Genomic DNA, 12,911 nt, shown 5'->3' on the forward strand with positions numbered 1-12,911 from the left:
TTGGAAATAGGGTCTTGGCAGAGAAAGTCAAATGAAGGTGAGGTCATACTGGATTAGTGTAGGCCCCAATCCAATATGACTGATGTTGTTATCGGAAGGAGAAGAGAGACAGAGCTACAGAGGGACAAGATGGCCACGTGACTATGTACGCAGAGACTGCAGTGATGCGCCTATAGGCCAACGAATGCCAAAGACTACTAGAAGCTAGAGGAGGCAAGGGATGATTCTTCCCTACAGTTTTCAGGAGGAGAAAGCCCTGCTGTCCCCTGGATTTCTGACTTCTACTTAGCTTCCGGAACTGTCAAACAATACATTTCTCCCATTTTAGGCCACCTAGCTTGTGGTACTTTGTTACAGCGGACTTAGGAAACTAACACACTACTAATGGAGTCTTATAGATAGATCTAAAAAAACCACATGGATTTCAGAAAACCTGGTAAGGCATGGCTTAGCAGTTGCATGTGCAAAAACATTACATATCTTAGTAGATGGAATGCTCAAAATGAGTCAACACTGTGAATATGGATGCTAGGAAAGTTAATGCAACCCTAAATAGACTTCATAGAAATTTACTACCTAGAAAAGTCAGCAGCAGCAGGTTTATTCTGCTCCAGACTAGCACTAACAAGAGCACTTGAAGGGCTGCATGCTGTTTTGGGCTCCTCACTTTACTGGGACACAAACCCTAGACTAGGATGAATATTCTGAAAGCAGAGCACTGGAGAAATGGTTGAAGACCTAGGAAAATTGGGCCAAGGAGGAGAAGGCTCAGGAAGATAGCTACCTTCAAGTATCTAAAAAGTTCTCAAAGCAGGCAGAGCTGGTGCTGAGCAAGTGCTTACTGAACGCAGGAACAGAAGAAGGGATCAGCCTAGCGTTGTGTAGTACCATTCAGCTGAACTAGGACCAACAAGTGAGCTACACAACACATATTTAGGCCAAATGTAAGATCTGTCCACCTAGTGAAAATAAAATTAACTTTAAAGTATATTGAAAGAAGCAACCCAAATGTCCATGGATGGATAAATGAATAAACAGATTGTGGTGTATCTATTCAATAGACTATTACTTGGTCATAAAAAAGAATGAAGTACTGACACAGGTTATAACATGGATGAACCTCAGAAATATGCTAGGTCAAAGAAGCCAGACAAAAAAGGTCACCTATTATACGATTCCATGTATGTGAAATATCCAGAATAGGTAAATCCATAGAGACGTAAAGCAGATCAGTGGTTCCCAGGGACGGGGAGAAGGGGAGGAATGGGGTACAACCGCTTAAAGGGTACAGGGTTTTCTTCTGGGGTGATGAAAACATTCTGCAACTAGACAGAGTGGTGGTCTAAGAACATTTGTGAAAGTACTAAGTGCCACTGCATTATTCACTTTAAAATGGTTGATTTGATTTTGTTATATGAATTTCACCTTGATTAAAAAAAATGAAAAAAATAATACTATTGAGAAAGAAAGCTAGTGTCTGCCTCATGGTTAAGAGAAGCTGTATGTAGAATTTTAACAAACTCCACATCAACAAGTCCAAAAGACCCTTCGTGGTAAAAATCCATTGTCTCCTGGGTGGTAACCAGTGACTAGATACAGATGTTTAAGACTTTCTATCACAGTTCTAAGGTTCTCTTCCTGCACAACTCATAATTACTGCCTTAAGAGACCATGACTATTTTCATGCTTTCATCTTATGCAGAAATAAGATGCTGTCTCAGGTAACCTGGCAATATTCTCACTGTCCCTAATCTACTTATCAAATCAACACTTCGTTCAGCTGCAGCCATTTTGAAATTGTAATACACAATGACCACAAGTTCAATATTACCCTTTCTTCTCCTTTGAAGGCCAAAGCCATGTATGGTACACACATTCCATTATAAAGGATTTTCATAATTTTACAACTGAGGATAATGTGAGAAACACTAAGGGTATCCCAAAGTAGAACTAGAAGCCATTCTACTGCCTTCCTTATAAGTGGCCTTCAAGAAATTTAGCTGAATAAACAACTGAGTGAAGAGATCCACCACAGTGCTCTATCCCAGGGGCTGTGAAACTTCCTCAGTGATTTCTGCCACAGCCCAGGGAGTCACATGTAGATGCTTTCTCACCTCTGAATCAAGAACAGAAATGTTAGTGAGAAAAAATTTAATTTAGTTTGAAATCTTAGTTCTATAGTGCAAACTAAACAAAACAAACTAACCCTTTAGTTTTTGTGAATTACATAATACAGAATCCCAAATAGCCAGACAGATTTTGGCCACCGTAAGAAGCCAAAACCATGTCCTTGAAATAAAGGGATATTAAAATATTTATTCTCTAACTTGGGAAAGTCCTGTCTCTACTTCCAATGCGAAAAAGGGTTCTATTTATTTAGGAATTCATGCGTATATTGAAGCTTGAATTCCTGCATTTATGTGCACTTCCTATGTAACAGAGAACATTCAGAGAATGTATTTTTAATAATCAGCAATTTGAATAGAGTTAAATTCTCGTGAACATAAAAAAACTTTACTGATTTTTCTAACGGTATCTGAGAAGAGAGACACATCTAAAACCCTGGGAACAAAACTGCCCCAGCTTTCTTATGACTCTGGCAACATGAGTCAGAAGAAGATCCAGCTTTCATACCCCAAGTCAATCCTGGAAAGTACTCAAGCCAATGCAACCCAGGAGTAAATGAGAGGAGATTTATTATGTAGGGATGAGACTGGTGTGGTAAGAGGCAAGTGCTTTACCATCAAACTTGCACAATGTATTTAAAGGCTCCACTAGGCAAGCACTGGGAAACCCTAGTGCTTTTCTTCAAACAGATATTTGCAAATGCCTATTTTTGCCCACACATATCAATTTTATATAATCTACATAATGTGAAACTACCTTTATACATAAGGAAATGTCCTGTTCAATGGTGTGCCCCTGGCCCCACAGTACCTAGGATGTAGTAGGTGTTCAATAAACAATTATTAAATGAAAGTAATGTATGATTGAGGCACAGCACCCTAGAACTTAAGGGTCAAGTAAGCATAATCCTAAAAAACAGACACTTGAGAAAACCTTATGGTAATTATAATGATCCTGGCCATTCTACCACTGATTCTGGAGCTTCTCTGGAATGGTCTCTGGAAAGATGCAGCTTCTTCCTCTTACTAGGAAAGCCCAGGAACCTCATACACAGAATCAAGCAACGCCCAATTCATCACCAGCAACTCCAAATGGACTGCAGAAGAGTGGGCTCAGACCCACTGTTAAGGTCCCTGTGAGGAACAGCTACAGGCAATATCACCAACCAGGATGCTCTGAAACCTCCAGTTATCCCAAAGGGTCATGTTCTGAGCAGCAGTATGACCCAAGCAATATGACCCTAACGATGAAAGCTCCTCCCTGTCAAGACCTTGGTAAATGCCTGCCTAAATGTCACCATTTTGAGGACAAGGATATGAAGGGGAAAAAAGTACTTCGAAACGCCTGTGTTGGCTCACTCATTAAAAAAATAAGATACTAAATGATAAATGACGACCTGCAGTATTAAACCACTACCAAAAACATCATCAACACTTATTGGAGGGCTACCAATCTACTAGCTATCCACTCTCCCTTTACTTTCTCTCACCAACAATGGAATCATCATAAAACTCACTGACTTTCTAAGAAGTGATTCATTTTCACTGAACTTGACTTGATGAGCTAGATGTTTAAGGAGTCTCAAAGGCAGCATTGGTTCACGAAGCCAGGTGATTCCCCTAGAGTCTATAAGTGGAGTGATGAGTCACACTAAATATATATACTTTTGTTCTCTACACTTGCTAATCCAAGTGTTGGGATGAGACCAACTTAGTACAACACATAATTCTATGTGTTCCATATTTTTGTTAAAAAAACTCATTTTACTTAACTAATTACCAAATATATACAAAATAAGGCAACAAACATTTTATACTTACTAAATTAGTTAAAAATAATGATAATGTCCAAATGCTGCAAAGACAGTGGTAAAACCGGTAAATGCATCAAGTAATGGCTACAGTTTAAGTTGGGAACACCCATTAAGAAAGCAATGTGGCAGTATGAATCATGACCATATTGTATTTAGGAATTTTGATATGTACTGTCGATAAGAATTTATACTCGAGAAATATTTCAAATAACAACAAAAAGTAATGTAAGCAAGAGATTATTCATTACAATTTAATAAAGAGATCGTAAAAGTAGCCTAAAATGTCCAACAAGAGAAAACGGTTAAATTTGGTTTTGGTACTGAAAATGATGTAGCAACACAGACACTTGACAAAAGATAAACATGATACAGAAGCATATTTTCATCATGACTGAAACCACGTAAAAAATACATATGGTGGGGCACCTGGCTGGCTCAGTCGGTTAAGTGTCTGCCTTTGGCTCAGGTCATGATCCAGGGATCCTGGGATCAAGTCCTGCATATGGCTCCCTGCTCAGCTGGGAGCTGGCTTCTCTCTCTTCTTCTATCGCTCCCCCCTGCTTGTGTTCTCTCTCGCTCTCTCTCTCAAATAAATAAACAGCATCTTTCTAAAAAATACATATGGCTATGCAAAGGAACAAGGGAATATAGAATGGTAGTAGCCATTTGTAGTTCCTGACTCCTCACTAAATTTTGTGAAATGATCTATTATCTTAAAATAAGAAGCCATTAGAACTTTAAAATATTCTCCTAAAACTAGACTGTGTACCAACCCTTTTCAGTGAAAAGACTTGAAGTCAAGACTTGATTATAGAACCCTGCCTCTGCATTAAAAAAAAAAGTAAATAACAGGTTCCTTATTCCTACTTCCTTCTCAGCAAAATCCTTATAAATCCTCGGGCCAGACAAATTTGGAAAGCAAGGCACATTACAGTCTGTTTGGTGAGGTTGATTGCATATTATCATTTTACAGGTTCTCAGACAATCTGCAATAAGCTTGTTTAACTCTGGCTAGCCCAGAGTTTGCTGGATGTACCTAATCACAAAACGCTCTTTGCAAGGAAGACCTTCAAACATTTCTCTCCCCACAGTTCGGGGAATGCTGCTTGGGTTGATGATGCTCCAAGGGTACATCAGAAGGAAAGCATTTTAATGACCTAGAAGGTGTTTCCAGACTATGTGCTCCCAAGTTGGAAGTCACTAATGACAGTTGGCCTCCTCCCTCAGGTGTATGTGCTAAGGTAGAGAAAAAGCTGGACATGCTATCCCTTAGAAACAATGGAATCCCATACAAATACAATAAACCCTCTAGGGCACAGGTTTGGGAGGTTTTGTGTCCCCTACAAAAGGGGTTCTGACCTAGTCCAGAGACAAGTTTCTACAAAAGCAGTTTCTTCTGTGTAATTATGAAGAGGCAACCGAAGAAATCAGAGTAATTCCTATAAGAACGAGTCAGTTTCCCTTTTAGATATAAGTTCATGATGTGAAAAAATAAAGCATTTATCTTTTTGAAGTCTGAGTTTTTAAAAATACACGTGTGGTAGTAGGGTGTTTCCAGAGGGCAAATACCAAATACCTACCTCTCAGAGCTAAGGGATGGGAAAATACAGTCCCCACCCCCTTCTACACGGTTCTCTAGCATCATGTGACTGTTACCTCTGGCCGAAGTGTAGCTTTCACGCAGACTTGGCAAAGAGGCCCATTTCGGGAGAACTGAAGGGGAAGGCGCCGAGTTCGATTTCGACACGTTGGCTCCTCACAAATCAACCAGCCCTTGAAAGAAGAAAGAGAACAAACACTTCAGTCTTATTACCACCATCAAACAAATACAAATAAAAACCCCTTTCAGGGGCACCTGGGTAGCTCAGTCGGTTAGGCATTCGAATGTTGGGTTTTGGCTCAGGTCACGATCACAAGGTGGTGAGATCGAGCCCTTCGTCAGGCTCCGCATTCAGCAGGGAATCTGTTCCTCTCTCTCAAATAAATAAACAAATAAATCTTTAAAAAAAACAAAACCAAAACCCTTTCATTATCAAGATGGACTCGTTTCGTTCAAACTTTCCTTAGAGATTCTGAAATAGCTCCTTATCATTCTTCCCTGACATATCACTTTGATCTGTGCCCCAACCTTAACAGTTAGGAAACTCATCAAGTTAAAAAAAAAAAAAAGATCACATGAGATATTCTTCCCTTCTTAATATATACTCCCTGGCACGCATACAGCAAAAGCTCCCAATAAAAGCTTATATGATTACAGACAGATGGGTTTTCAGTCATTAATAACGTCCATTATCAAAGTCAAGAGTATACCATGTAGGGCGCCTGGGTGGCTCAGTTGGTTAAGCATCTGCCTTCGGCTCAGGTCATGATCCCGGGGTCCTGGGATTGAGCCCCACATCGGGCTCCCTGCTCAGCAGAGAGTCTGCTTCTTCCTCTCCCTCTGCCCCTCCCCCCTGCTTGTGCGTGCTCTCTAAAATAAATACAGAAATCTTAAAAAAGAGTGCACCACGTAGAAATGGATGACTTTCCCAATGGCTGAATGACTACTAGTTAGCGACTTAATTGCTGTGCTCAACTTCCTTTTCTGTTAAAGAGGCCCCAAAACAGTATTTACTTTACAGGTTGTAATGATGCAATACATTTAGCATGCTTAGAGCCATACTTGGAATATAAGAAACACTTAAAGTAAGCAATTAATTAAAATTAAGACAGATTCTTCTACACACATAATCTGGAGGTATAAAACTGGCTGCAATATTTTCAAGGATAATTTCAACTGACCACTCTTTTCCCACTTCTGAAATAGTCATTGCCCACTTCTCTGGCCTTTAGACTCTCTTCTCACTTTCCTTCTTCAGTTACCCTCTCCTGTTGCTCTTGTTTGAATTTTCTCATAGAGATGTGATAACAATATGCCTATTAGCTTAAATCAGTATCATGTTTGCTATAAAACAGATCTGTTCAAAACTGCACAAAATGGGGTGGAGCAAAACTCAGGTGTTCTTTTTTTTAAGATCGATTTATTTATGTGTTTATTTATGTATTTATTTATTTAGAGAGCACATGCACATGAGCATGTGTGAGGGGGGGCAGAGGGAGAGAGAGAATACCAAGCAGACTCTCCGCTGAGCATGAAGCCTGACGCAGGGCTCAATCTCACGACTCTGAGATCATGACCTGAGCTGAAACCAAGAGTCGGATGCCTAACCGACTGAGCCACCCAGGTGCCCCAAAGCTCAAGCATTCTTATGCAGGCACCAGGGTCTGTGGGTTTAGTGCTGCATGTATTAGGCACAATAAGGCTAAGCAAAGTAAGCTGAAGTGCTGGGGTACAAGGTGCATTCCCTACTGCATGGTGTTCCAAAACAGGCAGCTGCATATAGGGACTTGACTGTCTTTGTGTCCTGGGAGTATACGGAGAAGCACAACTTCTGAACTGGTCTTGAAGAGTGAGTAGAAGTTTGGTAGGTGCAGAAAGCAGGAAAGACCACTTAGGCAGAGAGAACGATACATGCAAAAGAATGAAAGCCAGAGAGAGCTATGTGCAATGTGATTAAGAAAAGAATCAATGACATGTTTAACCCTGTTCACTGTTTCTCGATGGAGCAACTCGTTGGTCTTTTCCCCCTAGCTAACAGCAGTATGTACACAAATCTGCGGGATGTCCCCACTCATTGCTGTGCTGTGTGACCTCAGAACAGCCTCTTCTTGGAAGAAACTACAACCAGACTCAAGAGAGAGCACCAAAAATCAGTTCCTTCAGCTCCATGTATGGCTTTCACAGCCAGAGAAAGAAGACTGTAGAACTTTTTGACTAAAAGAAAATATACAACCTTTAAAGATTATAAAATCCACCTCATCAATACATTCACAGTGAACTTCATTTCTATCTTCAATCAATACATTGAACTATTTTAAAATTTAAACTTTTCACATAGAGGATCTCAAGGACTCCTTATGAAACCTTTCATATATGCCCAGAATTACATTAAATATTGTGTGGAGTACCCAAAGAGGCCCCAGGTACAGAGCTTTAGGAAATGACAACCTAAATAAGAAAGGTTAACACACACAAAGACTAAAAGCACTTCAGTACGGTTTGGCTTTAAGAACTAAGTTGTATGGTACCAACTATAAATACCGAACGAGACAGAAAAGGGTTGGAGTCGTGTGGCTCCTACCCAAGACAAACAACTACTACCCCAGCAGAACACAAACCAGAACAAGGAATCAGTGGTTCTGAGTCACAGGCAACTCTCTGTTCCAATTCGTAGCACCTATAACTATATTTTCCTGACTTGAGGACACGATTCTAATTCACATTTTGATATTTCAGAAACTCAGATGTATTTACAATTGATATGTACATGTAGTAATGTATTTGTTTCCTTCAAAAACACTGTTAAGTCAAGAGTGCAGCTCACAATCGATGGCCCCTCAGAATTAAAGAAACCAGACACTTTGGTTTAGCCTGTCCTAGGCATGGGGGATACAGAGGGAGATAGTGGTGCTGACCACAGCAGGTATTAAATTTCCAGTGCAGCCTATAAATACTAACAGCGAGACCAGCTGTTTCCAGAAGTACTCATTTAGGCATATTGATAAAGGAAGCAGAATTCAAGCAAACCAGGTATGAGATACGCAGGACTGGACTACTCTTTGATCATTCATTTGGCTTTGCTACCTTAAAGTTGCTATCTGAGGCTTTACACACTTTGGAAGAGGTATTAAGTGGAAGATGCCAACCCCAGTTCTAATTCATTCAATTTTTTAAAATAGATTTTATTTATTTGACAGAACGAGAGAAAGGGAGGGAGACAGAGTGAGAGAGAGAGAGAGAGAAAGAGCACAAGCAGGGGGAGCGGCAGGCAGGGGGAGGAGCTGGTTCCCCGCAGAGCAAGAAGCCCCATGCGGGACTCGATCCCAGGACCCTAGGATCATGACCCGAGCTGAAGGCAGACACTTAACCGACTGAGCCACCCAGGCGTCCCTAATTCATTCAATTCTAAAGTTTTAAAAAAGCAAGCAGACAGGCAACAACTTCCATGTTTTAAAACAATAAATTTTTAATTACTGGGATACAACCTGGAAGTTAAAATTCTTTAATTTTTAAAATACACCCTTCGAAAAGCTCAACTTCTCTTCAGGTGTTTTGGAAACTTGATTCCATCAATTTACTACAACTTCATGACTCACTAGTGAGCTGCCAACAAAGGAGATGCTAAATTGTCACCTCACCTGTTTCTAAAGCAAACACCTAACTCTGACAGAGTTACTAACTAAATGTCCTTTCAAATCATATAGAAAACAGATAATATAATTTGTCTAGACTTCCTACCAGTTATAATTAACGTTAAAGAGGTCTTTTTTTCTTTGTCACCTCTCTATTCAGTACTTATTTGGGTTTGTTTGTACTTACTATCTGTTAATCTCCCTTTACAAATGACAACAATAACTAGTGCTATTATGCATGGAAATTACACATGCTGATAATGTGTGAAGGGAACTGGGGCTGAAAGACAATATCAGAAGCCTGTAACTCTTGATTCTTCTTGTTTTATTTTGATAATTAAGCTTTTGGTCATGGTGTATTTTAAACAAAACTCTTCTGTGGGGGAAACAGACCCTAATCATATTCAATATATGCTTTGCTTCCATTTGATTTTGCCAAGTACACTTCGGTTAACCCTTTGTTCCCCCAGCAAATATTAATGGACTAAGCCAAATCTACCTTTCAAGAAACTTCATGTGTATTGTTAAAACTAAATATGCCAAGTCTTTGAAAATATTCCATGATGGGGCCAATCTTAGTTACAAATACTAGCACTGAATAAACCCACTCACAAAGATAAAACTAAACTTATTTTCATTTCCCGTGTTGGGAAATAATGTACAGCCCAAAGTTACATTGCCAAGTCAATGGCAAAAAAAATTAACAAAGTGTAGCTTTTTGGAAGTCCAACCTATAAAAAGGGTTGGGTTTTATGAAAACCCCGAGAACCACTCTAAGGATACGTGCCACCCAAATATGTCATTTTATTATGCAATGCCACATGTAAATGCCAAACTGTCACAACGAACAGGAATAAAGTCATTACATTTTCAGATTCGTACCTCAACTACATTTGCAAGTAGAGGGTTCAAAAGAGGTGAAGCCAGCCTGGCCAATAGCAAAACAAACCTTTACCAAAACATGCAAAGATCCATCACCTGTTACTTTAGTTTCAGCATCACTAATTCCTTGAAATCACTGTGTACGAAATTGTGTCAAATGCTGACTGGTTCTGATTGTTAAATTATATTTCTGAGATCTCAAGTAAAATGGTTTCTGTCTGCACATGCTGAAAAGGGATCTATTTCCACTTGTAACTGAGGCATTCCTGGTAGGTGCACCTTAAACACAAACTTACCCATTTGTGTACTTTTGTATTTTTAGAAGGATGCACACACAGAAATCATCCAGACCTGGAAATGTGGCACAGAGGAGGCACTCAAAAAGATCTTTTGAACAAATGAATGAACAGAGGCAATAAAATAATACACAGGAGCCAGTTTATAGAAAATAATAAGGATCTAAAATTCCCAGGAGAAAGAAAAATGCACAGTTCTCATACTATTGAATCAAATATATGGTGGGGCCTTCTCCTCCCACTTCCAATCAGTCACCCAATTTGACCATTGGTCTTGCAGTCTCATTGTCGTCGACTTCACCAAAGCCCAGACCTCAAAGTTGATCTCCTTTAACAGCCTCCTACCTGGTTTCCCCAACTCCATTCTCTCCCACATCCAGCGTAAAGACTTGCCAAGTGTAGCTCCCCAAGGGCCCTTCACTCCCATCCCCTCAGTGGTAAATCTTCCTTAGAGAATGCATACTCTGGTCTGGCTTTCAAATCTTTCCAGCCTCATCCCATCCCCCCTTCCTCTTACATAAACTCTTCGCCCCATTGGATTGGTTTTCTCACTGTCCTCAACACATTTTGCCTATTGACAACTCCTTGTCTTGGCTCATGCTGTAGAATTTTCACCTAAAATGGCCATCCCTTGAGCATAATTTCCACTCCTCTCCTGTGAAATCTCCCCACCCTCCAGGGACATCTCCCTCGATCCCGCTGCCACTGAGCATACAATGCTGTGCACCGTCCTTGAACAACCTTGTTTCACCTCCCTGACTGGAAGGTCAGGCCTGGGGGACGACCCGCTTTGGATCTGGTAGTGTCCTCTCCAGGCTCTAGCACAAAGGTTCACACTCCATGAAGAATACAGAAATGAGGTTATGAAAAACTGCACGTGAATGTGGCTTCTCTCCACCCACTTATTAAGGGGTAATTTCACGTAAGTCACTGAACCTTTCCTCTGAGCCTCGGTTTCCTCATCTATGAAACAAGAGGTAATAATATTTACTCTATTAAGGTTGCTCGGAGCCCACAACACTGCTCATTAAATATAAGATAGTACTACCCTACACACGCCTCTACTACTGGGGAACGTCGGTGCGCGGCTATAGGTGACAAGACATTGTTAAAGACACACTATTCCAACCAGGAAAGAACCTGGTCAGTTTCCACCTGGTGTTACCCAAAATGGAGAGCTATGATGATAGTTAACTGGTAAGATTAGGTGGAGGTGCTTTGCAATTTGAATGCAAAATAATAGAACTATGTAGTCAACGTAAGTGAACTTTCCATGTTTCTCCTGACAAAACTGTACTAGATATGAAGTTACAGATGGCAGAATGGATGGCGAGGGAAGAGGAAGGGGTCTGTGCTTTATTTTAGGACTCGGAGATTTCAAAGACACAACATACCACAGTAATGCACTGACGTATGATTCAGTTTCAACTGTAATGGCTCTCCAGGAGTGCAGTGACAGCAGCGCAGGGTGAGGTCTGCCACCATATGTGCTCTTACAGAGTTCAACACATTATTACTATTTTCCTATAAGGGCCATTAACTACTCCTCTCCCCAAACGATATGCACTCTGAGCACACCATACACTCTTTTCACCCAAAACCATTTATAAATGTTCTGGGGTTCCCTTGAAGTCACATTTTTCTGTCATAGAATTTTCCCCAGTGTAAAATGGGTCTTACAGACAGTGCACAGTATGGGCCCACAGCTGCTTTTGAAGAATGACATGTTGTGATTTGGGATTTCCAGAAATATCAAAAAACAAATTGCTTTCTGACCCACATTTGCACCCAAAACTGGGAGAAAATTTTCCTAAGATCTCCAGGGGAAGTTTTAACAGGAACATAATTTTGCTTTTAAAGTTAAATCTTCTACACTGCAGCATGCTGGCCTGTCAAAGAGTGATTATCAAGTCTCAGAGAGGTGCCAGGGTAGGAGATGAAAGAGCAAATCAGGAAATATACATATATAAACTATTCACAGAAGTTAACACAAAAATATCTTTAACAAAATTATCAAACAAAAGAGAAGTGGAAAGTGCCTCATCAGTCAATGTTAAGAATTTTAAATATTACCAAAATTGATTTTTAAAGTCAGAGATCTCTTTAAATGAACAGTCACATGTCATTTCATCCAAGTTATTTGAAACTTATTGATCTTACCATTTGTGTGAGGACCAGACTCTGCCATCAGTTTGCTGAAAGGATAATGGAGCACTCCCAAACTGTTATGATAGGTTAGATGCAAACAGTGGTCCTCATTTAAACACACAGAATAGCACCACAAGTGGACAAATTCCAACCTCAGCAATTGTATATTACATGATAAATTAGCAAGTTGTTCTGCTTGGCCTCACATCAAATCCAATACCACAGCCTTGTTATTTTAATTTGCAATCAGAGGTTGAGCATCAGAAGATGTCCCTGAGGTACATTAAAGAGCCCCATGCAAGCCATCTCCTCCTGCTATACTGTGAGCAGAGAAAGCCAACAATTACCAGCAATTTTATTTTACCACTGTAGGACAATACTAGAACAGTTAAAATTGTCGCCATGCAAGCAAC

At 40.2% G+C, this 12,911-nt stretch overlaps 1 protein-coding gene across 1 annotated transcript in view; it reads right to left on the reverse strand.

Annotated features, from left to right (window-relative positions):
- The window catches only part of POLA1 (DNA polymerase alpha 1, catalytic subunit), a 299,145-nt gene that overhangs the window by 98,709 nt on the left and 187,525 nt on the right, over nt 1-12,911 (reverse strand). Inside the window, exon 35 of the mRNA XM_045779581.2 lies at nt 5,597-5,713. Within this exon, the coding sequence (XP_045635537.2) occupies nt 5,597-5,713 (117 nt within the window). The remainder of the gene's footprint in view (nt 1-5,596; nt 5,714-12,911) is intronic.

Source organism: Ursus americanus, chromosome X (genome assembly GCF_024610735.1).
Source record: "Ursus americanus isolate L20-20 chromosome X, mUrsAme1.1.p, whole genome shotgun sequence".
Lineage (NCBI taxonomy): Eukaryota > Metazoa > Chordata > Mammalia > Carnivora > Ursidae > Ursus > Ursus americanus.